We start from the raw sequence: 27,983 nt of genomic DNA, 5'->3' as shown, positions 1-27,983 counted from the left end.
ACCAAATCTTTGAGGCAGAATTTCCTTCCTAGACTCTTCGTGAGGAGCACGGGCATAAAGCAGGCATTACACCTTGAACAGGATGCCTTACACTTCCCTGTTCCTGCCTGTTTGGTTAATTTTAGGGAGCTGTTTCTGGATATCCTGCCATAAGAAACAAAAGGTGGTGAAGCCAAAGCCATTAGTGAACAGGCCAGTGAGAAGCAGACCTGCAATCTCTGGGCTTGCAGGAAGGTCCAAGCTCGCTGATGATAAAGAAGCAGCTCTGAAAGGTACTCAGAAAGAACCTTATTCACAGAAAGAACCCTATTCAGAGAGCCACGGCCTGGCATAGGGCAGCCAGAGGGAAGTGGGAAATGGCTTATTTGGGGAGTTCACAAAACTGAGCCGGTGCTCATACAAGCCTGTCCATCAGCTCAGGGTGCGAAGAAGCAAGGTTAGATCTGGTAACAGGCTCAGTAGGTGTCATTAATGTGCTCTCTGTGAACAAGACCCTCCCAGGGCTCCAGGTTTTGTATGCAGTGTCTCAGACACAATTCTGGTGCGTGCCTTGTTACACAAAGGGTTCGTGTGTCCCTTTCTCAGCCTGAACCTCTGGGTTGAGTTGGTGCCTCCTTTGTCTCCTGCAGCAGTCTAGCTACTAGACAGTAGCTCTGTCAGAGCTGAAGGAGTGGGCCTGCTCCAGCACATGGGCTGAAGCTGCAGTGAGCAGGTCTGCCTTTGGACCAGGAGGAGCCAGCGAAGCTGTGCCTGTGCTGGGCCTGGAGGGCACATGAGCAAACTGCCCTGGCCCAAAGCTCATGTAACAAACCTTGTGCAACCTGACAGCATGGGTGTATGTGAGCTGCTGCAAAAGGACAGCGCTGATCCCCTGCCTGGGGGAGCACTTCTGCCCTGGGATCTCCCATAGACTTTCTACAAGGCATTTCTGGGGATACTCACCCTTTGGAGAAACACCTTCACTGACAAACACACCTACTTAATACACTCTTTTAAACTTGCTGGTAGGTTTTGCTCTTCAGTGTGGTGTTGATCTTAAGGGAATGAACTAAGCTGAAAATCAGGAGACCTCATTTTACATAAGCCCAGGTCTCTTCATGTCCATGCTGGACTCCACGTTTCTGTAAGCTGCTGCCATATGTCAAACCCAAGCTCCAGTACAAGTGCTTAAGCCACTGCTGTGTGACCCAGGAGAGGTGAAGGAAGAAGGCAGCAAAACTACACATCCGGCAGACTAAACCTGTGTTGCTCACTGAGTAATGGAAGGGGCACAAAAAACACACTCAGGTGCTTGGCTTGACCCCAAAACCAGCAAACTGGAAGCAAACGGGATACAGACAGCTGGTAACACGGGTAACACATGAAGAAAGTGGCACCAGAGATGGGTGGATCTCTCTTGTCCTCCCCATTTGTGACAGGAAGCACAGTGTTTGAGATGATCAAGCAGCATTACTTTCAGTTGGCAGCAGCACTCTGAATCACAAGCAGTTGCAGCTGAACCACCCAGCACCACTGGCTTTGTGCAGACTTGCCCTTGCAATGACATCCGACCAGGCAACTCTTGCCTTTCCCTCCTCCCTGCAGCTTTCCAGCCACCTGCTGCTGCTTTCAGCTTTCTGCTGCTATATATGTCCTTTGTAATCTCTTCTGAATCCTGCCTGCATTTTGTGGAGGGAAGATGAAACTGGATTTGTTTTCAAGCCAAGTTTTCTAAGGAAGAAAGTTCTTTGTGGTGTCCAGCCACAAAGGTTTTACCTCCCCTTCAGCCATATATGAGACAGGGGAAGTGACCTGAAAGAGTGGAAGCTTCTACAAGCAAGAGAAGATTTGTAAGTCAGACACTTAGTTGGGAACATAATGGTGCCATTTGTTGTCAGGACCATGATGGACAGGAGGATATTACAGTAGGATATTACATGTGCATGGGGGGGGGGGGGGGGGGGGTGTGCAACTAGAAAAATGGGGAAGCACTCCAGAGACAAACAGGCTCAATTCATTCTGCTGTTCACAGAGCATCTACAGACCATACAACTAAGGGGGGCGTGTGGGGAGGAACAGATCCTGCAGCAGAGTGTGTCTGCAGAGTGAGCGCACAGCATCACAGTGTGCCATCTGATGGGACCACTCTGAGGCAGCATCCCAGCATCAGTTTGGTTAGCCTCCAGCACAATACAGAATTACACTATACAACAAATTGAGAAAAGCTAAGATAAATACAGCAGCACATTTTCATTCATGCACTATGCTGATTAAGCATCTTGCAGGAGTAAAATATTCCAGTATTCCAGGACTTACAGAGCTGTGCACCTTCCTCTCCCTTTTGGTATAAATGTGGCTTTTAAAGCATCCTTAAATTAGATCTTATTTTGTCCTAGCATCCTTCCCCTTTCTGTGTTCACAGGGTTCTTTAGGCTGTAAGAGAGACCTCTTGCTTCCACAGTTGAAAAGACATCTTGGCACCAGGCTCCGTCACTGCTGACCTGCAGGGCTACATCGCTGTCGGTAGGGGTGGTCACCTTCGCACCCACCCAAGCAACATGAATTAACAGGAGCACGTTGCCTTCACAGAGGAGCTGGCAATTCCAAATAGCTAAAGGTTCCAGGGGAAAAGACTCTCATTTGAGATTCTTCTGTTTAAAAAGAGCTTATGCAATCCCAGGCACAGCTACAGGTGGGGCAGAGAGGAGATTCAGAGCAGCCCGAGAAGGCCTTGGGGGTGTTGGTTGATGAGAAACTGAACATGGAGCTGCTTCAGTGTGTGCTTAAGCCCAGAAACCCCCTGTATGCTGGGCTGCATCAAAAGAAGCGTGACCAGCGGGTCGAAGGAGGTGATCCTGCCCCTCTACTCTGCCCTCGTGAGACCCCACTTGCAGCACTGTGTGCAGTTCTGGTGTCCTCAACATAACAAGGACATGGAGCTGTTGGAGCAAGTCCAGAGGAGGTCATGAGGATAATCAGAGGCTGGAACACCTCCTTTATGAAGACAGGCTGAGAAAACTGGGGCTGTTCAGCCTGGACAAGAGAAGCTGTGTGGAGACCTCAGAGCAGCTTCCAAAATACGTACAGGAAACTTTCCCCTGCTTTCCATAGGGGATGTTTTCAAAGGGAAACCAATTCCTATGTGGTACACCTCGTAAAAGAGAAGGACAAGAGAAAACAAAGGCTGAAGCTCTTCCCTTCCCCTGCTCTTTACTACTGTGCTTACCCCTTGTCTGTAGCCAAATGTCCTGCTGCTTGGCTGCCTACCCCCAGCCAAAGGCTATGGAGGAGTTGGTGGGAAGGTGACTAGACACCTGGTAGCACATTCTTGCCTTCTGAGATCAGCACAGCACACTCGGCCACTGTTGGAAGCAAGCACTGGCACCAGACCAGCCACATCAGTACAAGGTGACACATGAGCTTGTTAGCTGTGCCAAGTGGAAGGAGTTACTAGCCTGAACAAACTGCTCTGCTAATGCAGTTTTAGGGAGGCAGGCTGAAGCTCTGCATGGACCTGGTCATTCAGATGGGGACAAAATGGGTGCCTGGCACCACAGATGCTAGTTTTTGGGGTAACAGAGTCCCACCTAGTCCTGACTCTCCTCCTGGACCCGAGTTCTACTGATCTCAAGGAGACTTGCATTTCACTAACAATGCAAAGGAAAAGCTGCAGTATTTCTCACCTCACCAAGTGGTTTTTAGACTGGAAAATAGCAAGATGATTCAACTTACAAACAAACAGTTATGTGACAGAGCAGCTTTCAGTTAAGGAAGCCAAAGGATGACTCAAAAGATCAATCCCATGCTCCAAAAGGAGATTTCTGTCTAGATGGTTTCGGAGCATTCATAGCAACTGATAGCTTGCAGTCAGTCAGAAGCAATGGTATAAATGTGTAGGCACTATGGTTATGGTAGCCCATCCCAACCTTGGCATTCCTGCCTCTGCAGGAACTGGGGGACATCTTCCAAGCATTTTTAACTGTTACTTCACAAAATACAAGACTAGAAGCTTTCTTCACTTCCCAAAGTTACCACTGGAAAAAGAAATTGCAGAGGTGTCAATGAATACTTGAGCAGGTCCTCTTTTGAATCCCATTCTAAATCCGTATCAAACACCCCCAGATTGAACATTTTAAAACAGAAAAACATTAAACCAACTTGACTCTTAAATCTAGTTTTGAGACTTGCAGGTATTTTCTTCCCCAAACATGCAGATTTTATCTCCATTATAAAAGGTTTTGCCCAGATCTGCTACACCATTAAGGAACCGATGTATCAGCATTTCTTCAGTCCTAGATTTTATTGTTAATCATTAATAATAAAATAATGGCTACTTTAAAAAGTCAAATAAACCCAATATAAAAATACAGCCATTAGAGTATTACATACACCTATAACAAAACAGCTTAATAGAGTCGCACTCACATCAGTTTTCTGTTGTATCAAAGAAAGCATACCTTAGTACACAGCAAACAGAGATTCTGATTTCAACTTCAAATAGTCACTTTGGATTTAGTATAAAAATATTAAATGGGATCTTTAAAAAGCAATCCTTGAGTCCAGACGTAATTCCTGATATAGAAAACAACTTCTAGGAGCAAGTGTAAACCATAGAAGGAACAAGTTATTTCCATCCCGTGTGAATACATGAACCAGGAAGTTTCACATGGAATTTCCAATACCTCCTGTCTTCAGCACATCTAAGCACAGGTATCAGATGCTCAGCTCTATTACTGCAGCAACCTGAGTTTACACTTGCAAAAGAGTTATTTGGTGTAAAGACCTGATGTCACAGCAGCATGTCTACCTCAGAAACTCATTCCCAGGAAGTTTCACATGGAATGTGAATGGCATTGACAGGAAAGCACTTCAGAATTAAACTGTACATCTGGAGAGGAGGACTACTATGACCTAGTGTGGTTCATAAAGAAACCATACAAAATACAGGACTTGAGTGCAGCTTGCTTTATGTGACGTGCATTGACAATGCAAACCAGCCTTCCTCTTTGTGCTTTTCCACCTGCACAAAGAAGAAATCAGTTGAAACTCATATCATAAATTTCCCACAGACTTGCTAGTTAGTTCTGGCTTGCGTAGGGCTGGTACATATCAGTTCACCAATACGTAGCAACTGTCTGCCATTGCCACCATGAAGGGAGTCACACCACCTACTTTAGACACCTAGCTTAAGCCACATCTACCTTAGGTATTCCAAATTTCCCCTCAGGGGATGTGTGCTTTGCTATCAGGACAGGCAGTCTTGGACCCCAACTTGTTTATCTCTCCTAGTTTAGGTTGTTCTGGACATCAGGAAAGATGGTTAAAATCTCCTCATGGTTGCTTTCAGACGTATAAACAGATGTATGACTGATTCACCAGACTGTGCTACTGCCTGGAGTTCCCCATGAAAGCATTTCACTGTAGTCTATCTTCTTTGCACATCAGGAATCAGAAATCTAGATTAGGGATTTTTCTTTACATTTGGATTTATTGATCCTTAAGCAACTAACTTGTGCAAAGCTAGGTAAGAGCTCGCTGTCCTCTTACATGTAGCTTTACCAGCACAGCATAATGATTACTTGAAATTCTCAAGCCACCAGTAAAAGACTGCCAGAGGTTCCCAGTTCTAATGCAGGAAGATGCCACAGCAGAAAATGTAGTTACAGGATTACTCACTTCTAAGTAACAGCTCTGTGGCAGCAAACAACTAATGTCACTAGCACTGCACTTAGGGCTTCCCTTACCAATTGTCCAGAATTCTTCCCTGTGAGGGTGCTGAGGCCCTGGCACAGGGTGCCCAGAGAAGCTGTGGCTGCCCCATCCCTGGCAGTGTCCAAGGCCAGGCTGGACGTGGCTTGGAGCAACCTGGTCTATTGGAAGGTGCCCCTACCCATGGCAGGGGGTTGGAACTGGGTGAGTGTTAAGGTCCCTTCCAACCCAAACCAGTCTGGCATTCTATGAATCCAAACCACCATCAATTGATTACTATTCACCTCAGTAGTTTTAAGATAGGACAGAGCTCTCTCCCCTTCTTTACCAGGCTTGCTTTTTCCTTATAGGACAACCACAAGCAAACCTTCTGGCTGAAGACTTTTCAGTCTTACCTTTGGCCTTTGGCTGACAGGAGTTGATTTCACACTTTCTGATGTGGCACTCAGGGGTGAACAAGGTTTGCTAGAGTCTCCTACTGACCTGTAGACATTGAAAAGGAGATTGAAAAAGTGAAAAATGGAAGTGACTATTAGAATTATGTGTCAAATCCTGAGTTAGGACCCCTCATCAGTAGCCTTCAACAACCCGGGTCATCTGGGTTATGTTGCACTGCAGGTATCTCAAATACAAACAATGGAAGTTGTGAAAAAGCTATTGGACCTTTGTCCCATATCCATAGAGTTGAGTGTGATGAAGTCAGGGGAAGTCCATGAAGCCAAAGAAAAAACATGGCAATTTTTCCATTGTGAACAAGTTCAGCTGCATGGGTAATCAAAACACCACAAAAATGAAATAGTAAAGGGTTAACTTTTACCTTCTTATACTGACCATACTGGCAGAGGAAACACTGTCTTCTTTGGAGCTGTCCATAGCAGCTGCCACAGGAACAGACACTTCAATTGTCCTCCTGGAATTTTCTAGGCAATAAAGAATAGCTTGATTCTGATGAGAACACAGCAACATCACACAACTGTCACTTAATTTTCCCATTTTTTTGAGGGCATCACATATCTCTCCATCATTGCACAGAATATACAGATGAGACATAAAACACCAGGCTAAACATCAACCCCATACCCAGTCTCTGAAAACAACAGCTATTGAAGGCTGATACTCAGAGCAACTAGGGACAATGTGCACAGACATAGAATGATTCTTCCATAGATAAACCTTCTGGGTTTGGCAGTCAAAGGCATAAAGAATTCTGATTTCTCTACTTTGTTCTTTTAAGATTTTACTTATCTTGCTGAACTTACGTTACAACAACAGTAGAAGTGTTAGAACTGTTATGATCCCACAGCACGAGTCATTGCATATGCACCTGCATGTATATGCACACACCCATGCCCACTCCTCCCCCCTCCTTTCTCTCCCCCTCAAGTCCTTTCCTTTATACATCCTCTGTGGTTTAGGAAGGGGAAAAGGGTAGGTGTCCTAGACACAGCATGTCTACATGCTCACGTTCTGCCCATCATTACAATGACTCCATGAAAAGATATAGCAGCCCTCACCTGCTGGAAAGCATTTCTGTTTATAGTTACACATGGAAGCTTATCTACGAGTCTTGATTTAGCAAGAATATTCTCTTTGCTAATTTACCTCTTCAGATGACTGGAAAGCTCCAGTTATTTCTTTCTATTAGCACTGGCAGTAACTCAGCAAGGTAGTCTAATGGAAAGAGCACCCAAAATACCAAAAACTAAAAGTGCTTGAAAACTGGATAACCACTCTACCATGATGTTTAGAAACCTAATGTAAATACTTAATCTTATCATAGACTCATAGAATGGTTTGGAAGGGACCTTAATGCTCACCCAGTTCCACCCCCCTGCCACAGGCAGGGACACCTTCCACTAGACCAGGTTGCTCCAAGCCCTGTCCAACCTGGCCTTGAACACTGCCAGGTATGGGGCAGCCACAGCTTCGCTGGGCACCCAGTGCCAGCGCCTCAGCACCCTCACAGGGAAGAGCTTCTGCCCAAGATCTCATCTCAGTCTCCCCTCTGGCAAGTTAAAGCCATTCCCCTTTGTCCTATCACTACATGTCCTTGTATAAAGTCCCTCTCCAGATTTCCTGTAGGCCCCTTTAGATACTGGAGTCTTTTAATAAAAGATTCTCCAGCAGAGAGGACTGATTAAAAAGCCTAGTTCTGCCCATCCGTGACCATGTGGCAGAGCTGTTCTGCAGACAAGGATGTAGCAAACAACAGATTTACCATGAAGCGTGATATTTGCAGCAGGCTGATTACTAAGAAACTAACTTTAGGAGAAATTTCGCTGACCTGTTTTTGGCTCTCTGAAGTAAGGAGTGTTTGTACCACAGAGACATTAGCAGCCACTGTACTGCTGACCACAACTGCTGATCCAATCGCAAAAGGACAGAGAACTCTCAAAAGCGGAAAAACATTGTCTTATTAGTTTTGTTTACTCCTGAAGCTGGGTACTTACCAGGAAAATTTAGGGATTGGGGCAGAACAGGAGATGTCATTGGAGGGACCATATCAGCAGCAGCTAACTTCTGCTGCTCTATTAGCTGCAACAGTTTATCACGTGCTTCCGTACTCTGACGATTCAGCTCTGCTATTCTTTCCTCCAAGCTCTTTGATGCCATGAGATGAATCTACTTGGATAAGGACTTCCAATTAAAAACTTACAATTTGCACCTTCAAGGAGAGTATACAGTGTACTTCAAGTACCTCTGTGGATTTCATTTGCAAACTGAAAGTAAACATAATGATATAGCACCTCATTTTGTCCCTTCCACTGTCCTGTGTCTAGTTCCTTCATTGACTAAACACAACAGTGTTTTAAACTGGTCTTCCTACAGATAGGGAAAAAACCCAAACAACTGTTGTCTGCATCATTTAAGGGAAAAAAGAAAAATGAAGAAACCCCAACCATCCAGCAATTAACCATCATTAAGAAAGTATTTACTCAGAGATACACATATTCAGGAGGGTACGGAGAAACAAAACCCTGGAACTCATCTTTAAGCCAGGTTTTCATTCACTTTGACCTCTTCCCCTTCAGAACTGCTTCCACAAAAACACCACTTCAAAAAGTTTGCATCATTTTGCATGACTAAATGAGTAAATATTACACAACATAATAGAATGGGGAAAGGAACAACACTCCCAGCCTGCATTTACATGAGGAGTTAAAATCTTTAGGATCCTTAACTGAACAGTAATTCAGCCACTGTGATGGAACCAAAGTAAAGACAGTAGCAAGGGCAGGGATTAGGCATTTCTATGATGTTCATTCCACTCAGGGGCACCACTGAATAGCTGCTTAGTTTCAGATTAAAAGGTTTTCTATGTGAACCAAAGCCTTTAAGTTCTCCCTTTCCCAACAATCTTGGGCTTTTCACCACACAGCAGGACTAACAAGGCAGACCCAATTAGTACATACACTATAATCAAGTATTTGCAAGAGATGTATCTGCACTAACTTCAATCACATGGGCTTTAGGGTCATAGTAGCAGAAAAAATCTTTTGCATGGGTTTAAATATGTAATTTACAAGCTTGACAAGAACCTGTGGGTTGGTGCAGTGCTTTCACTAGTATTATCCAACATTCAAGAGGATGACATTGCAATCACACTTCTTTTTTACATCATAATCTTATCCTAAACTTACAAATGTGCTGCATACTTTCCAGCACTCAATATACAACATAAGCCCAATATAAGAAACTACTGTTAAGCTCCTAGGGAAGGATAAAAATCACAAGCCTCCAAGCAAATGAATTAAAAGAATATTTGGTTTGCTGCTCTTTACAACAGAAAAGGAACAGTATTAAAGCATCAGTAAGCTACAGGAAAGCAGATCAGCAGAAAGGGGAATCCATAATTTACGTTACATTCTCACCTGTCCTTGTGAAGAGGCTGGACTAGGATTTGCATTTTGTAGTGGGTCTAACTGATGTAGGTAGTCACTTGTGTCTTCAGAGAAGCCTCTGAATTTGCTGAGTTGAGCTTTAATGAGAGAGTTCTGCCGCGTGAGCTCAGCTATCTGTCCCAGCAGATCACTGTTTGGAAGTAACTCTTCAGCTGGGCTGCTTTTCCTAGTGTCAGAGGGGCAGGACACACTGCTTTTCTCATGGGAACTGTCCAGATCTCTGTCTCCAGGAGGAACCGGCTGCCTTTGAGAGACGAGACAGTTCTCAGCTGTGCTCTGTGCTCTCAGGGAGGAAGGTGAGCTCCTTTCCTTGCACGGTTCTCTTTCAGTGTTTTCAGGAGACTGAGGAATGACTGTGAATGCTGCAAACAAGAAACAAAAGAACAGTAGGGAAACAGACATGTGATCCTCATCAAGGAAACTGACAGTGACTTTACTGCATCAGGTTAGTTACAATCAAGCAGGCATTTGGATTGTAACATCTAGCTTGAATGGTGTTATGTTACTGATCAAAAATCATCTTATCCAAGACTCTGCTGGAAGAACTCACCAGGTTTAACATTTCCTATTATAAGCAGTCTTACATTTAAATGTTTTAATTAGAGATTGAGAGAGAAGTCAGAGAGAAGATAAATTGGTTTGAATTTCTTAGCTGATAGATCAAACACCACTTCTTAGTTAGTTCTCCATTTCCCAAAATACACTTACTTTACCTAATGGATCGTAACTTTGCGTTTCAGCTCGGATATTTATACTGAGTTGGGAATGAAACTTATAGAATAATAAAATGAAATAATACAGACTTTTGGCATAATAAACTGGCTACTTACTCAGCCTCTAGGAAAGGGACTTCCACACTCTGGCCTCAATAGTGGTGTAGTCATCATTAATAACAGGTAACACACCACACACTAAGCATGTTACTGCACTGTCAGCTGCTACATTTTAAATCCAAGCTGGATTTTGTGATCAAACGCAGATTTCCTACATTTTATATACCAAATAGCCTATCCCTTCCCAAGCTTTAGCTTTTGCCTCTTGAGCAGAGCATGACATTTAAAAAGTTACACACAAATCCGCTTTACAAATTGTTTTTCATAAAGAAACATTCAAGAAGTTTAACACTGGTTAAGTCATTTAGCATCCTTCACTGTCTTAAAAGAGTAACAATACACTTCTACAAAGCTGAACTGTAGCCAAGCCCAGGAATACAGTCTTATATTCTTGTTTCAAATAACAGTGTCTGACAGTTCTCAATGGGACTGAAACTAGATGCTGCTCTTTGCAGAACACTACCTGTAGCTCATATCCTCCTGATGTGCCTTCTCACTCACAGCAGCCCACCAGAAGGTTAAGTTAGACAGAATCTTTCAATTACCCTGCTAACTCCTTAGAAATCAAAAGGACTCTTGGGTTATTTTTCTGACTTGGAAAAGACTTACAAAGCCACACAGCTGAGGCGTGGAGATATAAAACCCACCACTTCACCCTGCTTCTGGTCAGCACAGAGGATTACACAGGCCTAGCACATCCAGTAAGATGCATGTGGTTACAATGACAATTGCAGGAGGAAACAGCTGATTTGGGGAGTCACAAAGGGTCCTAAATACCTTCCCTAATTACCCCTGATGAACTTTCTTCCTCCTAACAACCAGAATTGAGTGTATGACCTGTAAAACTCCTGAAACCTGTGGATGCTGATACAAGGCTGAGTTATTCTGGTTATCCTGCACCACCCAAATTCACCCCAAACTTCTTCAAGCCACTTCCTGTGTATTAAATGAAAGCAAACAGAAATCTGCTCCCAAAGCTTTTAGAAAAAGCTCTGATGGGAAGATTGGCTCAAAGCAAGAATATGCAACCTAGAGACACCCAGGTTTGCCTGCAGCATAGAATGCATAGGCATTGAATTTACAGCCTTCAGTGGTCCCACTGTTACAGGTGATGGAGGCTGGATTACACCAACAGCAGATGGCAATCTTGAGGTGATGTGATGATATCAAAGAGCTACAGCAATAATACAGAAGTGACAATCAAAACCAGTACAAAATAAAAATGCCAGTCTGGATGGCCACTGACAGGACCACAGGCAGCAGACGGAGAACTGCAGGAGACAGAAAGTCTAAAGGAAATCTAGCAAAAGGCATACAAAGCAAAGAAATGCATACGTGGATGCACAAGCTGGGTGTTCCAGCCATATAGGACTAATGTGTTTAAGTATACAGATTAAAAACTTTCAATAGAAAAATCATGGAATCACAGAATGGTTTGCATCAGAAAGGACCTTAAGATCATTCACTTCCAACGCCCTGCCATGGGCAGGGACACCTCACACCAGATCATGTTGCCCAAGGCTCTGTCCAATCTGGCCTTGAACACTCCAGGGACAGAGCATTTACAACTTCTTTGGGCAAGCCATTCCAGTGTCTCACCACCACAGTAAAAAACTTCTTCCTTATATCTAACCTGAACTTTCCTTGTTTCAGTTTAAACCCATCACCCCTTGTTCTATCACTACAGTCCCTGATGAAGATTCCCTCTTCTTGTAGCCCCCTTCAGACACTGGAAGCTGCTCTCAGGTCTCCAAGCAGCTTCTCTCCTCCAGGTTGAACAGCCCCAACTTTCTCAGCCTGCCTTCATACAAGAGGTGCTCCAGCCCCCTGATCATCCTCATGGCCTCCTCTGGACTTGCCCCAACAGCTCCATGTCCTTCAAATAATTTATCTTCAAAGGCAGTGTGAGATTGAAACATCAACACCCTACAGACTCCCAAGTCTACCAGAGGCAGAGCGATCTCACCATTCTGGAGGGGAGACAATTCCTGACTGCTCTTCTGCAGGGGGGGTGACAATAGCACAGCTGGCTGGAAGACGTGAGCTGGCAAGCCTCTACCAGATCCCACACCACCTGAGGCGCCTGGCCTTGGGGTACACGTGAAAGGAAGTTCTTCCTGTGGGAATTTCGGCATATTTTCCCTGTTGTCTGCATCAGTCCTGGGCTCAGAATAGCTCAAGTCAGGTTTTTCTAAAGAAAAAGACAAAGCAGGGATAAAGTAACAATAAATAAATAAAACAATTAGTTTTAGTGCAATAGCAGTGGAAGGAAACATCTCAGTAACAACTCTTCTGTTCAGGTATCTGAAAAGACAGACTACAGTATGCTCGACACACACTCCAAACTTCCTTCTGATTCACAGGTACAGAACTCCTTCATTCAAGCATAATAAAAATCTCTACTGTCCTTAAAAGCAAGAAGGGCTCTTACATGTGGCCTTACAACTCTGATGATCTTTTTCTGACTTAATTAAAATCAGACATCTCCTACATTAAAAAAAACAATAATTACTCTTCTGTATTTATCTACAAATAGTTTACGTCTACACTGCCATCTATTTTGAATGTACCAGGGAGGCAGAAGATGTAAAACATGAAATCAAAGTTTTAGCTACCTATGAGAGTACAGTAATATGCTTTGCCAGTGCTGTCTTTGAATTGTCCCTTAATGATTTTGTTCAGGACATTTGTTCCCAGAAGAGACGTTAGTGGGAAATTAAGCAAAACATGCCTGATTCCAAAATGCAAGAGTCAAAAAGCACCCTTCAAAGGCAAAGAGCCAGAAGAGACTGTTCACATAAAATACTGCTTGTGGTTCACATTGCCTTAAGGGTACAAGAGATCTCTTTCTGAAGGAGAAGGAAGAAATAGTTTTGTAACTTTGGGAAGCATTTCCATAACTTTAGGAAGCTTTCCTCTCAGGAAGATGCCTTTTCCTCAGAAGAGAGACCAATAGGGAAGGATTTGAAAATCCTACTCCTGCAGAACAGTTGATTAGGGAGGTTTGGGCTTTGGCTATTTTTTGTGGGGAAAGTGGTTGTGTGGTGTTTGTTTTTCTTCTGTCCCCCAGAAAATCACAGCAGAACACTGACAGAACAGGATCCTTTCCTTCCAGGTAGCCCTTGACATGCCGTACTTCTTAGTAAGTCTCCCAAGGCTCTGTCCAACCCAGCCTTGAACACTGCCACAAACTGGAGCATTCACCACTTCTTTGCACAACCTGTTCCAGTGCCTCATCACCTTCACAGTAAAGAACTTCCTTACATCTAACCTCAACTTCCCATTTCAGTTTACAAGTACCAAGTAGCAGATTTCTGTCTGGTTAGCTAACAGGCCTCAGAACCTGCTATTTCTTATCAGCAGCGACCTCCAGCGTCTCATGGAAGAGCCAATCTCGTACTGTCAGGCTGCCTCAGCAACAGAAAGGCAAGATCCCAATTCCTTGTTTGCTTGTTTGGGTTTTGTTTTAAGGTTAATCTTGAAGTCCTGATCCAGACCGAATGATGCCAATGGGGATGGAATACAACCTATAATATTGTTGAAAAATAATCTGTAGCAAAAGACTCCAGAACCCATGGCATATGAACTACCAGAAGTGAGATTCACACTCATGCGAGGCATAGATGTCTGCTTGAGTAACTATTAAGTACCAGATTTCCCACTACAGGGATAAACAAGCCACAACTCCTGTTTCATCCTTCACACACACATACACACACCTTGGCCATTTGCTGGGCCTTTGCCTGTAACTCCAAAATGGTTTGGACTTTGTTCTCTTCTGGGTTCTACCAAAGGGAGGCCTTTAAATGCTTGTGTGAGAGACATCAGCTGTTCATCTGTTACTGTCATGTATTGCTGAAGCTTCTTCTAAAGGAGGAAGAAGAAAAAAAAAGAAGAGAGGGATATGGGAATTTGTACTTCACGAATTAGAAAATTAGGTACTACAAGCAGCCCTGTGAAGAAATTTGGCCTCTTACTACCACTGCATATGTCTGTAGGATTCCAGTGAGGTATTAAATACCAGTTTCCAGGTTTTAAATACCAGTTTCCAGGTTTCTCATTTATTTCCTCTCCTGACTCAAATAAATTATTTGGTTTTCCTTTTCCTAACTCACAACCCCACTTCCTCTCCAATGTTGCCTTATTGCTTCATTCCCCAAAATAACAACTGAACAAATCTACATTCACTGCAAATTGGAAAAAAAGAGAAAATGCAGTCTTACATCCAGGTTACTAAGTTGCTCCAGCAGTGTTACCAGTACAGAACTGCTGAGGAAAATGCTTAAGCTTTTAGATTGATAAAGTAAAGCTCAGTTTCGCAGAACTATCATTTTCCTCAGGCTTTGAATTTAAATTAAGGTAAAATAATGACTTTCCAAACATTCCTTCCCCACATCTCCTACCTGCTGTTGGAATTCTCAGGCTCCTCATTCAGTTTTATCATCTCTTGAACATGAGATAATGCATCTCGGCCCATACGTGCAACACAACTCAGTATTCCTACAAGCCATCCTAATGGGCAAGGAGCTCAGTACCTGCATAGTATTGTTTTCCTCCCTGACTAGAAGTATTTCTGCAGTCAGAGCATCAATGAGTTCTCTGTGTTCATTCAGCGTCTCCTCGTGCTGCTGCCTCATCACCTCCTTCTCACGCAGCTGCATTTCACTCTAAAGAGGGAGAAAAAGTTAAAAACCTACTATAACCCAATACAGATTTCTATTTAGAACCAGGAACGGGTCAACAGGAGCTCGAACTGCAACAGCTCTTCCCACTATGGCTCAATCGACTTAATTACATTCACAAAATCCAATTTTCATGGCTTGAGAACTGTCAGAGAGCTTACTGTTCCTTCTTTGTTGCTCCAGAACACTGTAGGGAATCCTGTACATCTTTTTTCTTCTGCCTTTACAACGTTTCCAGGCTGTACCTACCAGCATTGTCTCTCTCCATGGATATTGTTTTTTCAGTCACTGAATCTTCGTGCAGTAACCAAGTAACTCCAGATGTGCTGATGCTTGTCAGTATCCTGTGCTACTTGTGCCTATTCTTTAGTTTCCTTAATTCATTAATGAACACAAATTTGACTAAATAGAGAAAGTACTTGCTTTCTAATGTGATCCCTCAGGAAAAGTTCTACAGGGTTTAGTTATTTAGTTTTTTATTTATTTTAAAAAAGCCAAAAAGTTTTATATGATAAATAATCAACTTGAGCATGAGGAAAAAGACTTTACTGTAATGAACCTCTTGCCCTCAAAAGATATTACCATAGAGTTCCAGACTGGTTTGGGAAGACACCTTAATGTTCACCCAGTTCCAACCCCCTGCCAGGCAGGGACACCTTCCATTAGATCAGGTTGCTCCAAGCCTGATCCAACCTGGCCTTGAACACTGCCAGGGATGGGGCAGACACAGCTTCTCTGGGCAACAGGGAAGAACTTCTGCCTAAGAGCTCATCTCAATCTCCCCTCTAGCAGGTTAAAGCCATTCCCTCTTGCCTTGTCCCTAAAGGCCCTTGTAAAAGGTTCCTCTCCAGACTATCATTTATTATCAATTACTAAACAGATTATCAGTCTATTATTTTGAGACAGACCACTGCAGTAGCCAGGCTTCCTGTACATAAAAGAGTCCCATTCCTGTTCATAAACATTCCTGTTCATAAAAGAGTCCCTTCCACCTTTAATGGGTAAATGGACTGCTACTTTTTGGACCACCACTACAAATGAATAGAGGCTACAAAGTCAAATAAACACATCAATATTAGCAGATGGAGCTCTTCCACAGATGGATGCCTGTATTTACACAAAGGAATTCCTGAATAAGAGAAATACACCCCATCTCCAAATTTCACATAATTTCAACTAGTACTTTCCACTGAGAGACATTCGCTGTAATCAACTCCTCTCTTTTCCCTAGGGATACCTATTTCTAACAAAGTTCTAACTCTGAATTGCATGCAATCCGAATAATAAGCAACGATAATCAGACTTCAAAGTGAATTGACTGGGAGCCAAAAAAGACCGAAGTTCATGGCTGTAAAGTAACTTTATACCCTTTTTTATTTACTCTACAGAAGCAATTCAAGTCTTCTCACCTCTCTGAGGTAGCGCATCAGACGACAGAGAGTGTTGACCAGTGACAAGGTAAACCCAGTGAGCCCTTCACTTCTCTCAGTTTTCTGAACCACACGACCTGTACATCGCTCATATTCCTCCAGTTCATGCTCCACTTCATGTATCATGTGGTTGAGAACATCCAGGCTGGATTTATTGTCCCTCTGAAGGTCAATGGGGATTGAATTACCTGGGGAACCATCTCTCCTCTGTCTCGCAGAGTTCTGTGCAGTTTGTTTCCTTTTCACTGAGGAGAAAAAAAAACATAAAAAGTGTAATTGGAATTTCAACTTTTATAAGAGCTTTGCAGTACCAGAGAAATGACATTGTTTATTAAAGCAAATCAAAGAAGCCCTCTCTTGCCCTGAGCTGGAATGGACCATCAAAGAATGTCATTTCAGTCATTTCAGTTTTCACATCATCAAAAGCACATCTTCTACCACCACATTAGTATCTCTCAAGTATGATTGCTTGGTGCTTTTATCTTAGATACCTGTTTATACTTTCCTCCTTCTCAGCTAACAGCACGGAAACATTTGCCAGTGAACAGCCAGTGAAAAATACCAGCTGCTTTCAGGTCTCATATTTAGTGAGCAACTCTTTTACAACAGTCCTTTCATGTTACAGTTTGTATTTGATATCAGTTCCCACATACAAATGTGTGTAGAATATGGGTACTGAAATGCATCACAAGTCTGTGCAGCATAGAACAGAAAGCTGTAACAGAAACTGGTTCATGAGAAGCTCAACATGACCCACCAATGTGCGCTTGCAGGCCAGAAAGCCAAATGTACCCTGGGCTGCATCAAAAGCAGCATGGCCAGCAGGCTGAGCGAGGTGATTCTCTCCCCTATACTCTACTCTACTCTTGTGAGACCCCATCTGCAGTACTGCATCCAGCTCTGGGGCTCCCAACACAACAGGGACACGGACCTGTTGGAGGAAGTCCAGAGAAGGGCCACAAAGATGCTGTGAGGGCTGGAGCACCTCTTCAGTGAAGACAGCCTGAAAGAGCCAGGCTTGTTCAGCCTGGAGAAGGCTCCGGGGAGACCTTAGAGCAGCTCCCAGTGCCTAAAGAGGCTACAAGAAATCTGAAGAGGGACTTTTTACAAGGACATGTAGTGACAGGACAAGGGGGAATGGCTTTAACCTGCCAGAGGGTAGATTCAGATAGTAGGAAGAAATTATTTACTGTGAGGACAGTGAGACAACGGCACAGGTTGCCCAATGTGGCTGCCCCATCCCTGGCAGTGTTCAAGGCCAGGTTGAATGGGGCTTGGAGCAACCTGCTCTAGGTGAAAGTGTCCCTGCCCATGGCAGGAGTTGGAACTGGATGAGCTTTTAAGGTCCCTCACAATCCAAACCATTTTGTGATTCTAAGAAATAGAAAAACCCTGCACAGCAAAGAACTCCACAGCTTGCAAAGTAACAGATGGCATCAAAGGGCTGTATTTATGGTTCCCAGATTCCTATGGAATTTGCTTTGCCAATGAATGTGCAGAATAGAGGGGAATAGGCTATACAAGGGGCTATGAACTGCCCATCCTTAGAGATGCTTGAGACTCATATGGACAATGTTCCCCATAACCCAACAGTTAACCCTGTGATGACTTCCAAAGATCCCTTTCAATCTATGTCACCTTATGATATTGAGGACCTTGGTCAAAGGGAGGTAAATACTAAACCTTTTGCTGTGCTTTGCTTTTGTTTCCTTGACTTTGGGTTCAGCACTTGTCTCACACTGTAAGTGGAGTCTCCAGTCTCTTCTTCATCTTCCTTGTGAAGTCTTGAATGAATTCTCTTGACTACACTGCTACCATTGAGGGCTGATTTAAACACAAACACAAAAAATATGTAAGTGAAATATTTCAGGAATGTTCAGAACGGTAATATGTTATAAACTAATTTTATTAGAAGAACTGGCTTTTTAGTCTGGAAATTCATCAAAGCCAAATAAGCATGTCTCTGTCTCTCACTCCCTTAACCACCCCTGAGATGCTGATTTGGCAAATCCAACCTGACTGATCCCATGATGGAGAAGCAGTTGGAGTCAAAGGCACGTTTGCTTCCTGTGATAAGGCAGTTTTTCTCATATCCTTTTCAGCCCACAACTGGGAATTCACCAAGGAATTTTCTTCTCTCAACAACCGAAGTAGTCTACAGACAAAACAAGCATAACAGTGAATTGTAACAGGATAAAAACATGATTCTAAGTTATCTGTACAGTCTGGAAAAAGCTTTTTAAAATATCTGTAATTGCTCAGGTGAGTTCCCTCCTCAAATTAATTCCCAGTCTGAATGTTACAAGGAAGGCTGTCCCTGGCATTCTGAGGTCAGGAAAGGAGGACAAGGGAAAAATGAAAAACTAATTTAACTACAACCATGCAACACCTTAGAGATTAAAAAAATCTTCTTCCAGCGTTAAGGAGGTGGAAACCTGACAGGATGTATTTGTACTGACCTGTCAGAACTGATGCTGGATTTGAAACGCAGAGAGTCACTGTGTCCATCTTCCGATTGACAGATTGATGATGCCTCCTCTTCCACTTCATTAAGAGCCTTTTCAGGAGACAACAAAGGAAACAAAAGTGACTTTCAGAGCAATTTCAGTTTATTTTTAGGAAGAAGTTAGAGATAAATCTTTGTTTCCAAGAAAAACAAAAAACATTTGTTCCAGTCTCCACTTCTGCAATGAAATTAGGAAGAAAAACAAGAAAAAAAGAAAAACAAAGAGAAATCTAGTCCTCTGTGGCAAGAATTTTTGGGGACTTCAGCACCTATGAAATCCTGATACTAACAACTGCCTCTGAAAATATCACAGCAAGTGATTAATTCAATTTCCAATATTGGGTTTTATTATTTGTATTAAATAAGAAAGACCACACACACTGTAGGATAAAAAAAAGCCTTAAAGACTGCACCAAAACAAATACAGAGATATAGCAGGCAGAGGATGGAAAAAGCAACTTAAATTACAGCATTTCTACAATTCCAGCCTTTTGAAATTACAAACTAAACAACTTTGCAATGACAGCTGTAAAACTACATTTATATTCCATGTGTGAAATGCAACCAGAGCAAGATACAATTCTATGCCCTACATTCATAGGAAAACAGGCAATCAAATTGGGAACTAGGGTTCTTCAAAATACCAGATCTCTATGCTTCCAGACAGGGTTCACCAGAGAGCCTTTAACTATGATTTTTGTAGGCAAATAAGGACAAGAAAATCTCACAGAAGTTCAGCAGACGACTCTCGGTGTTTCTTTTACCCAGTGTAAGCTTATCCTTCAGCACACATTCAGACACAGAGCTCGCCAAAGATGCTACACTTAATTCTTCATATTAAAAAAAAAACCAAACCAAATACCACACTGAAATACTTGACAGAGAAGTACTGCAACTCCAATTGCAGCTATTTGTGCAAGTCAGAAACAGGATTAGAGAACCATGAGAATAAGACACCATCACTTGTGCCCGCACAGCTCTTTTTGTCTTCATCAGTGAGCTGTTTTCTGGGAGTGTCATATGCCTGTTCTCAAGCCACAGTGAGCATTGCTGGTACAACTCACATTATGAAAACAGAACACAAGGTCAACCTAAATGGAATTTTAAACAAATTTAAACAACTTCAAAACTTTTTAAACAGATCTAAATAATTGTAAAATACTGTGAAGTATTAAAACTTTAACTTGTAGGACTAACCAAGACAGTGGAGATAACTGGAGTACATGTACATGTGTTGTCAGAAACAAATTCGAGCCCAACTGGCTATGTCCCCATATATGCAGACAGAAAATCAGAGGTATGTTTTATATATTAAATATAGTATTTATATGTATATATATAAATATATTAAATATTGAAATATACATACATTTCAGTATGTAACAATTAGTTAAGTGACAGAAGAGTTGCCTTAGTCTGTAATTTGTTCTCACGTTGTTAATTCCAGAATTGCAAAGAGAGAGCATGCTAACATGAGGGCACTTCTATGCCACGTTTGTTGCTCATATGCAAAGTTTAAGAAATCAAAAATCACAATTTCCAGAGCCTCACAAAACCAACTCAGCTCCATTTAACACAATTTTCTACATATGTTCTCAACATAGTATACAACACACAGAAGACAGGTTTCTGCTTGGAAACTCTGCCTTTGAATATTCTTCCTTTGTGCAAACAAAAAAGCCACAGGACGTGCACAGAACAGGACACACATTACCTGGGAACGCATGACAGATTTGCTAAGGATGGAAAGCTGAGTGGGAGCATCACATCTTTGTACAATGGGTCCTTGAGATGATTCTAGGTCACAGTTAGGAGCCATTGTTACATTAGGGATACCTAGAGGAATTAGACAAAACAGGGAAGAACACAGAGGACTCGGTCTGTAGTATGTAACAAGACTTTGCACCAAAAAGCAAGTTCCCATACTTATTCACAAAAAGGGTCACAGGGATGTACAATGCTTTAAGCAACTGCCAAAGGCCAACTATATTGTTATCTTAATACATCTGGCCACGTACCAGGCTTTTGTCCTTCTCATCTATGTGAATACATTTGTGCAGAAGCAGCATGTAGGATGAAACAGTCTTTATAAGCAAAAGAATATGACAGCCTACAGAGAAAATAACCTATGTTTAACATTCCACATGAAAACAGCCAATCCTGCCTTCAGCAGCATAAGGACCCACAGACCAGGATAAGAAAATGAAAACCCTTGCTCACAAATTGCTGATGAATTTTCCACAGTACCCAAGCAGTCAACCAACATGGTAATGACCATCAAAACTACTACAGTGGCTCAGACTGGTGCTCTGTACAGGCCAGTAGCTTGGCTGTGAGAAACAGTAAGCGTGAGGTGTTTCACACTAAATGATCTGAAATTCCACAAGTGGTCCACAATTCCATAGTACAGCAGCATAATCAGGCATGGGTCGCCCTACCCTGCCATGGGAGGTGTTATCTGTGTTTTATCCAACATGAACAGGATCTGATGTACTATGTCACATGAGGAGATGAAAACAGTTAAAAATAACACTTTGCAAAGTGAGACTATTTAGGAAAAGCAAGGAGATAACCTTAAATGTGCTACCATATATAAATAAGATGGTCTACCTGTTCGTGTGCGAGGAGCATCCCCAACCAAGTCTTTTGCCGCAGCTATAACCTCATCAGTTCTCTCCAATACATCTTGCAACTGGTATTGATCAGACAGGATCTGAAAGTATAGCATATAAGGAAATATTCCATACTAAGCAGACCAACTTTTCCTTTGTTTTTTTTTTAGTATTGCTCTTTTGACAGCTAGCAAGAGAACAGCCAACAAGACAATGTTTGCAAAGTTGTACTGTGCAATTAGATCCTGATTAAGATGGAGCAGAAAAAACATCCTTCATTCTTGGGTTTTGGAAAAATGAAACAGTCATTATTTGTGGGGCCCACATCTGCACTGACTCTTCCTCATTAATCCTCTCTCTTCTCCTTTCAGCTTGACACAAACACAGGAGTGTTTGACACAATCATCAAAGCAAAGACATAGAGCTGGTGATTAAAAAAAACCCCAGTATGTATCCGCAACCCATTTGATCTGAGTTGTCAGTAAGTGTTCTACACGTATCATTATCAGATGTAATGATGAGCCAAAGAAAACTTACCTAGATCTCCTTTCCAACCTTAACTATTCTATGATCTGATAATAATGATCAGATAATGATAGTTTAATTATAATATATAAATAACATTATTAAATAGACAATTATCAGATAATTATACGGAGTCAAAATCCCTTATCTACATCTGATCATGATAACAATCAGATGTGACAATGATACTGTCAAGTCATAGAACACTTATCTACATCTGACAGACAACCAAAACTGTACTATTTGGTGAGATCCAAACCAATTCAGGCAGACTTGCTTCATTCAGCCTTGACTACTGAAAATCCTGCTGAAAAACTTAAGCCACTGACCACCACAGAAGTTTCAACAGACATAAACACAGCTGACTACATCTGGCATCGGAAGATGTTCTGGGAATCTCCACACACTTCTCACAAGGCACAGATCCTGTATTCAAGGTCTCCCTCCCCCAGTATCTCAAGTCCATCGTTGGCACCAAAGAGGCCTTAAAGTGCAAAGCAAGAGGCATTCAGCTACTGTGAGCTGAATAGAGCTGAGCGGGGACACGACTTCATGTGTCCCCAGTTTGAATTGAACACAATTTAAAACTCCTCACTGACTCGCGGTGTTCTTCACAAAGCTGGAAATTTCAACTTATTAAAATTACACCCCACAACTTGGGAAGGAGGTAGTTACTCTTGTATGACTGAGAAGAGACCAGATGTGCGAGTGACCTCCACTTCATTGTGGTTAATTCAATTTAGCTGGAGAGGCCGCAAGCACTTCAGAAGATCCTGCAGAAAAGACAGGTGTATGTATGCTCTCCTACTCAAGATTAGAGAACTGAGTGAGCTTTCTTGCTCTCCCAGGAATCATAACAGGGACTTGTCTGCAGCAGTTTCACAGCACTATATGCCACTATCTCCACTAAGCTTCTGTCAATGTCCACTGATAAATTTGCTGGTTTATGTTCAGCCTCATTCAAAAAATTCTGGGCAGTGGCAGCTTCACCTGCTGCCCACTCCCGTATCTTAGCATGCTTTGTTATGTCAAGAAGTTTCCCCACATACCTACTTTCCACGTCTTTCTAATCTTCTGAGCCTGAATTACACTGCACAACATTATACTTCTCCTCATAAGCAATTCAGCAAACCAGTGAATATTCAATCATCTCACATATCTATTTTCCCAAATCACTACTCGATTTTCACACTTGAACACAACTGAACTTAGTCTTTCCATTCCACCATCTGATGTCAAAACAATGCAGGTTTTTAGACAAAGTTATGCCAGATCTGAAGGAAGAAGAATGCAAGAAAGAGAGGGAAGGCATGGAAATAATAATTTACCTGTCCCAAAACATAATTTCTTTCCCCAAAGCAATTAAAACTAAGGTGGTGTGTTTAATCAGACAAAAGCCATCCCAATTCATTTTTCACTTTTCCTACTAGACCTCTTTCAGCATCACAGCTTCTGAAGCTTCACCCTGCTGATGAACACATTATGAATATTTCAGAACATTGTTCCCAAGTTAGCTTAGCTCACATGTATTTGAGACCAGCAGAAAACAATCTGGTATCTCCTTCTAACCCCTCTGGGCTCATTTACATGCCATTGACAAATGCTGTACTTTGTCTCAGTTTAGTATCAGCTGTGAATTTCATTAAAATTCATCTTCTCTTTAAATTGTTATTAAAGACTGGACTAATCCTAAAACCTCCCCACTGTGATAATCCATTCACCACCTACCCTTCAGTGCAACACATTAACATATGTGGCACCTCCACATCCACAATCCACAGTTACAGGGGCAAGCTCATACTATTTTTTTCATTCAGATTTTTAGGCAGATAAATCCCAAAATATTAAAATTTTGCTTATCTATTTCATAACTTTTCAACCTACAAGAATAAACACACACTAGCAGCAGCATCTTCCTAGTTTTTGCCTCTGAGTCTGTTGCAATTGAGTAGGATTCAAGAGGCTTAGGAAGCTATAATCACAGCAGTAAAGAGATCACCAAAGTAAGAGAGACAAGGAGATAATCCACAGTGGTGTCTCGTACTGGGAGACACAGACTGAAGAATCCCCCCAATTACTCTGAACAACAGGACCTAGTAATCAACAAGATTAAAGCTCCAGACAGGAAGAAGTGGTGACTCTCCTCCATCTATTTCATTTTTCCTCTCCACTCAAGAAGACGCCAGTGTTTCAAACAGCAACAGCCAGATGGGTTTTATCTTGCCTGGCATCATCTCCTGTTGTCCTCCTGTCTGAAGCATCTTTTCTCAGATTCAGAAGTAGACATAAACTAACCTCTTAAGTATGAAGGGCAAAGCCACTCAGGAGGAACTGATATTTGGGCATTATCATTAGAACTGGCAGCAACTTCAGAAGACTATCGATGAGTTCTACATCTGTGAAATGAGTAAAATCATGTAATAGGTAGTGCAGCCAAATCGTAGCGGGATAGCTATCAAACCTAACTTTGTGATAAATCATTTATTTCTGCAGGGAAGTCTTATTGAAACTAACTTTCTACTACATTAGAGAAATCTGCATAAAAGCCCATAGTTTTTCTGAATATTCCACGAAAATGCACTTGGCAGAAAAATATGAAGGTAACAAAGGTAAAAATTAATTTTTGAGGCTTGATCAGCAAGGTATCCTTAACACAAAAATTCTACTAGGATTGCAAAGACGCAGGTGTCAAACAGGAAGCTAGAAGGTGAACTTCAATTCCAAGTACTTAAATTTGTTTCCATGTCTGAATGTTCTGAGAGATCAGAAGAAGACTTCTGAAAATGCAGAGGAACTGAAAGAGAGAAGGGGTCTGTGATGGCTAACTCACTGCACATTTATACCACTACCAGATCATGTTTATCTGAACTGCTAGGTAAACATTGTTCATTAGCAGTTTCTACCAACAAGAAAATTCTCAGGTTGTCCAAGTGCTGATGAGGTCTGAAAGCTAACAACCATGTTTTGAGACTAGTTTTTGTAACATATGGCAAGGAGTTGTCTGGTATATGAAACAAAAGGATGTCTACCACTGAAATCTTCCAGGTAGGGACATCTACTGTCTGTTAGCTAAGCTTAGGTTTCCTGCTATTTAGTTCAGTATTTAAAAGCAGTTAAAGCAGTACATTTTCAGTCAGAGTGCTTCAGACTGCCTAGAGAACAACCTTTTCAATTCCCAGATGATAAGCTTGTCTGCTAGCAGCCACAGTTCCTCAACCTGTTGTGTCGATTTTCCTTCCAGACAAGCTCTTTCTTCCCAACTTCTTGCCTCGCCCCTTCAACCTCTATGACTGCATTTTCTCTGTTTATAACAGCTATGGTAGATAAGGATGTCCCTCCCAGAAACACTGATGTTTCCATCAAAGAAAAATACTAGAGAGGAGGAGGAAAGGGCAAGATAGCAAGGAATAGATACTTTTCGCAACACAGAGTTTAACTCTGCAAAGTTACTGTTGAGATGCCAGGAGGCCTGCAAATTACACAGGGCATAGCCAGGCAACAAGGATCAAATGTACAATTGTGTAGCCGTGTTAGCCTATACCAATCAATGCATGCACACAGCACATAGAGGAGGGAGAGTGTATGCATATACAAAGTCAAGTTATCCAACAAGAGGAGCAAATGCTGACCTACATGCAAGAGCAGTTTTCCACTACCGCTGCAAATAATCTTCAGCAGGCTGAAAGTGTGGGTTTAGCTCTCACCTCGCGCATCAGAATCAATTTTCTTTTCTCCAAGGAATCAGTGGCCTTTTGCTTCTTCCATTTTCTTTTCTGTGCTTTCTCTTGCAGTTCCAGCTGCGCCAGTGCTTTGTTTTTTGACTTGTGTATTTCATGGCGACGCAGCTACATAAACATGAAAGAAACCATTTCAAAAATCAAGGGATGATCTAAAGCAGAATTTGCAGGGTGATGCTAACTAGCTCTTCTTGATTTTACCATTCATTCGCTGAATACTGTTTAAGTTAACTTCATGGTAGTACCGATAACAGCCTCACAAGCATCTAGAAGCTTACAATGGCATCAGTACCAGTCAAATTTAGTGGGTCTGAAGACGAATAGGAAAATTCTCATAGTTTTCACCTGCTCCACACCACTGACTCAGCAAGAGTTGTCTCAGCTGAAAAGGGAGAAAAAACCCAAACACTTTTACCTCTAATACACATAAAAAGACATAATGCATTTTCCTGATTTAACACTGTCAGTCACCAGCAATATTCTCTCTTCTAACACTTACTAAAGTTTCTGGAAGCTATGAAGTCAACCATTTATAGAACCAGGCCTCTCTCTGCTACTGTGTCCCTCTGTCCTGACTAACCTGTCAAAATTCATAAGCAACAACAGCTCATATTGCTATTCCATCCTGGTAATCTGTGAGATCAAGGAAAATGAAATAGAGCTTACATATTTTGTGATGAGCAGGCCTTTCAGTATAAAGAAGTTACGTTAAGCCATTAAATGAAAATTGAATACACTCTGAATTAGAGACATTCCTAAAATAAAGCATGGCTTTCAGTCCTTCCAGCAGAGATGAGAGTTAACTTCAAAACCCACTGAGTTTTTATGCATTTATGGTTTTATGTTTTTAGATGGGATACAGTTTACTGAAATAAAAACGATGGCTACTGCTTCCCCAGGGAAACACAAAACTGAAAACCACCAACCACCAGAGCTGGGGGATGCATGGTATCATGAACAGAGAACGAACACTAAGGAGAGAGTATTTTCCAAAGCTTAAACGGGGGGGAAATATCCCCCCAAAGTATGGTAAACATTTATGTCAGATAACCAGCTAAATCTCCTTGCTGCAGCAACTGCTATTACACTTACAATGTCCTCAGGAGTTGCACGGTGGACCGTCAGATCATGGACGGTGCTCTGCAAACAGGAACCACAGAACACATCAAAAGCCAGAACTGAGTACAAACTAGGGTTTTTTTCAACTTTCATTTAAAAATACAAAACGAAACTCTAAATTATAATATAATTATCATATACAGTATAGAGCTGTGAATTTTTAAGCCCCTGTAAAGCATTCCACCGTCAGCGAGGCAGGCAAACAGCAAAACCGACACCCTTCCCAAGCCAAATCCACACACAAACCGAGAACGTCCCGAATGTGACACCCCCCACCCCAGCCAGCACCTCGCTGGGCACGGAGACTCCCTGGCCCTTCCCCAGCCGGCCAGAGGCCTTAGCTCCGTCTTCCCCGTCACCCGGCTCAAACAACCCCGCCGCCGGGCCCGCTGTGCTGCCCGCGAGGAAACACCGCCCAGGCGGGAGCAGGCCCGGGGAGGGGGAAGCACTTACGTCCCAGTCCCGCTTCACCGGCAGCGGCTTCCTAGGGCCCTTCCTGCCGGCGCCGCGGGGCCGCGGCCCGCGCAGCAGCGACATGACCAGCCCCGCCGCGGGAAGGGGGCGGGAACGCAACGGCACCGCGGCGGCGGCTGGAGCCTCCCGCCGTCGCCATGGGGACGGCGCCATTACCCGCCCGCCGTCCTCGCTGGCGCTCACCTCACGCCGTGTCCCCCCCGCCGGCCCCTCCAGGGGGGTGGGTATCGCCGGTGCCTGCGGCTCCCCTCCCGTCACCGGTTTGCTGTGGGGAAGCAGCCGCTGCCTTGCCCCCCACGCTGGGCAGTACCGCAGGGGAGCAGAGGGAACCCCGGTTCCCTCGCCTCTGAAGTAGGGCAGCGCCTTGGCAGTTCCAGCCCTGGATGGACAGGGTTCTTTATACTCCACAGGGAAAACCCACGAGCTACTCCTAGCACTGTCAATTAGCCATGTCTCCCGCCTCCGGCATTAATTT

At 42.8% G+C, this 27,983-nt stretch overlaps 1 protein-coding gene across 3 annotated transcripts; it reads right to left on the bottom strand.

Annotated features, from left to right (window-relative positions):
- Window positions 1–158: 158 nt before the first annotated feature.
- SPICE1 (spindle and centriole associated protein 1) lies at window positions 159–27,908 on the bottom strand. 3 transcript variants are annotated; one of them, XM_062618747.1, is made up of 17 exons: window positions 27,488–27,907; window positions 27,008–27,055; window positions 25,883–26,023; window positions 21,652–21,754; window positions 20,756–20,877; window positions 18,995–19,092; window positions 18,551–18,690; window positions 18,219–18,359; window positions 16,515–16,780; window positions 14,959–15,090; window positions 14,143–14,290; window positions 12,390–12,614; window positions 9,561–9,952; window positions 8,139–8,310; window positions 6,506–6,608; window positions 6,084–6,171; window positions 159–265 (listed from the first exon to the last, which is right to left on the bottom strand). In XM_062618747.1, exons 1-17 carry the CDS (start codon window positions 27,659–27,661, stop codon window positions 182–184), a joined length of 2,577 nt encoding a protein of 858 aa, XP_062474731.1. In that variant the 5' UTR covers window positions 27,662–27,907; the 3' UTR covers window positions 159–181. The 3 variants fall into 3 exon arrangements, with proteins under 3 accessions (XP_062474731.1, XP_062474741.1, XP_062474749.1); XM_062618757.1 differs by lacking the exon at window positions 159–265 and adding an exon at window positions 4,603–4,999 and having other exon boundaries at window positions 27,488–27,906; XM_062618765.1 differs by lacking the exons at window positions 159–265; window positions 6,084–6,171; window positions 6,506–6,608 and having other exon boundaries at window positions 8,234–8,353; window positions 27,488–27,908.
- Between the last annotated feature and the right edge of the window lie 75 nt (window positions 27,909–27,983).

Source organism: Pezoporus occidentalis, unplaced genomic scaffold, assembly GCF_034315485.1.
Source record: "Pezoporus occidentalis ecotype Australia unplaced genomic scaffold, CSIRO_AGI_Poc_V1 ctg104, whole genome shotgun sequence".
In the NCBI taxonomy this organism is placed as follows: domain Eukaryota; kingdom Metazoa; phylum Chordata; class Aves; order Psittaciformes; family Psittacidae; genus Pezoporus; species Pezoporus occidentalis.
The sequence above is the reverse complement of the archived record's forward strand: the minus strand, read 5'-3'. Positions and strand labels throughout refer to the sequence as shown.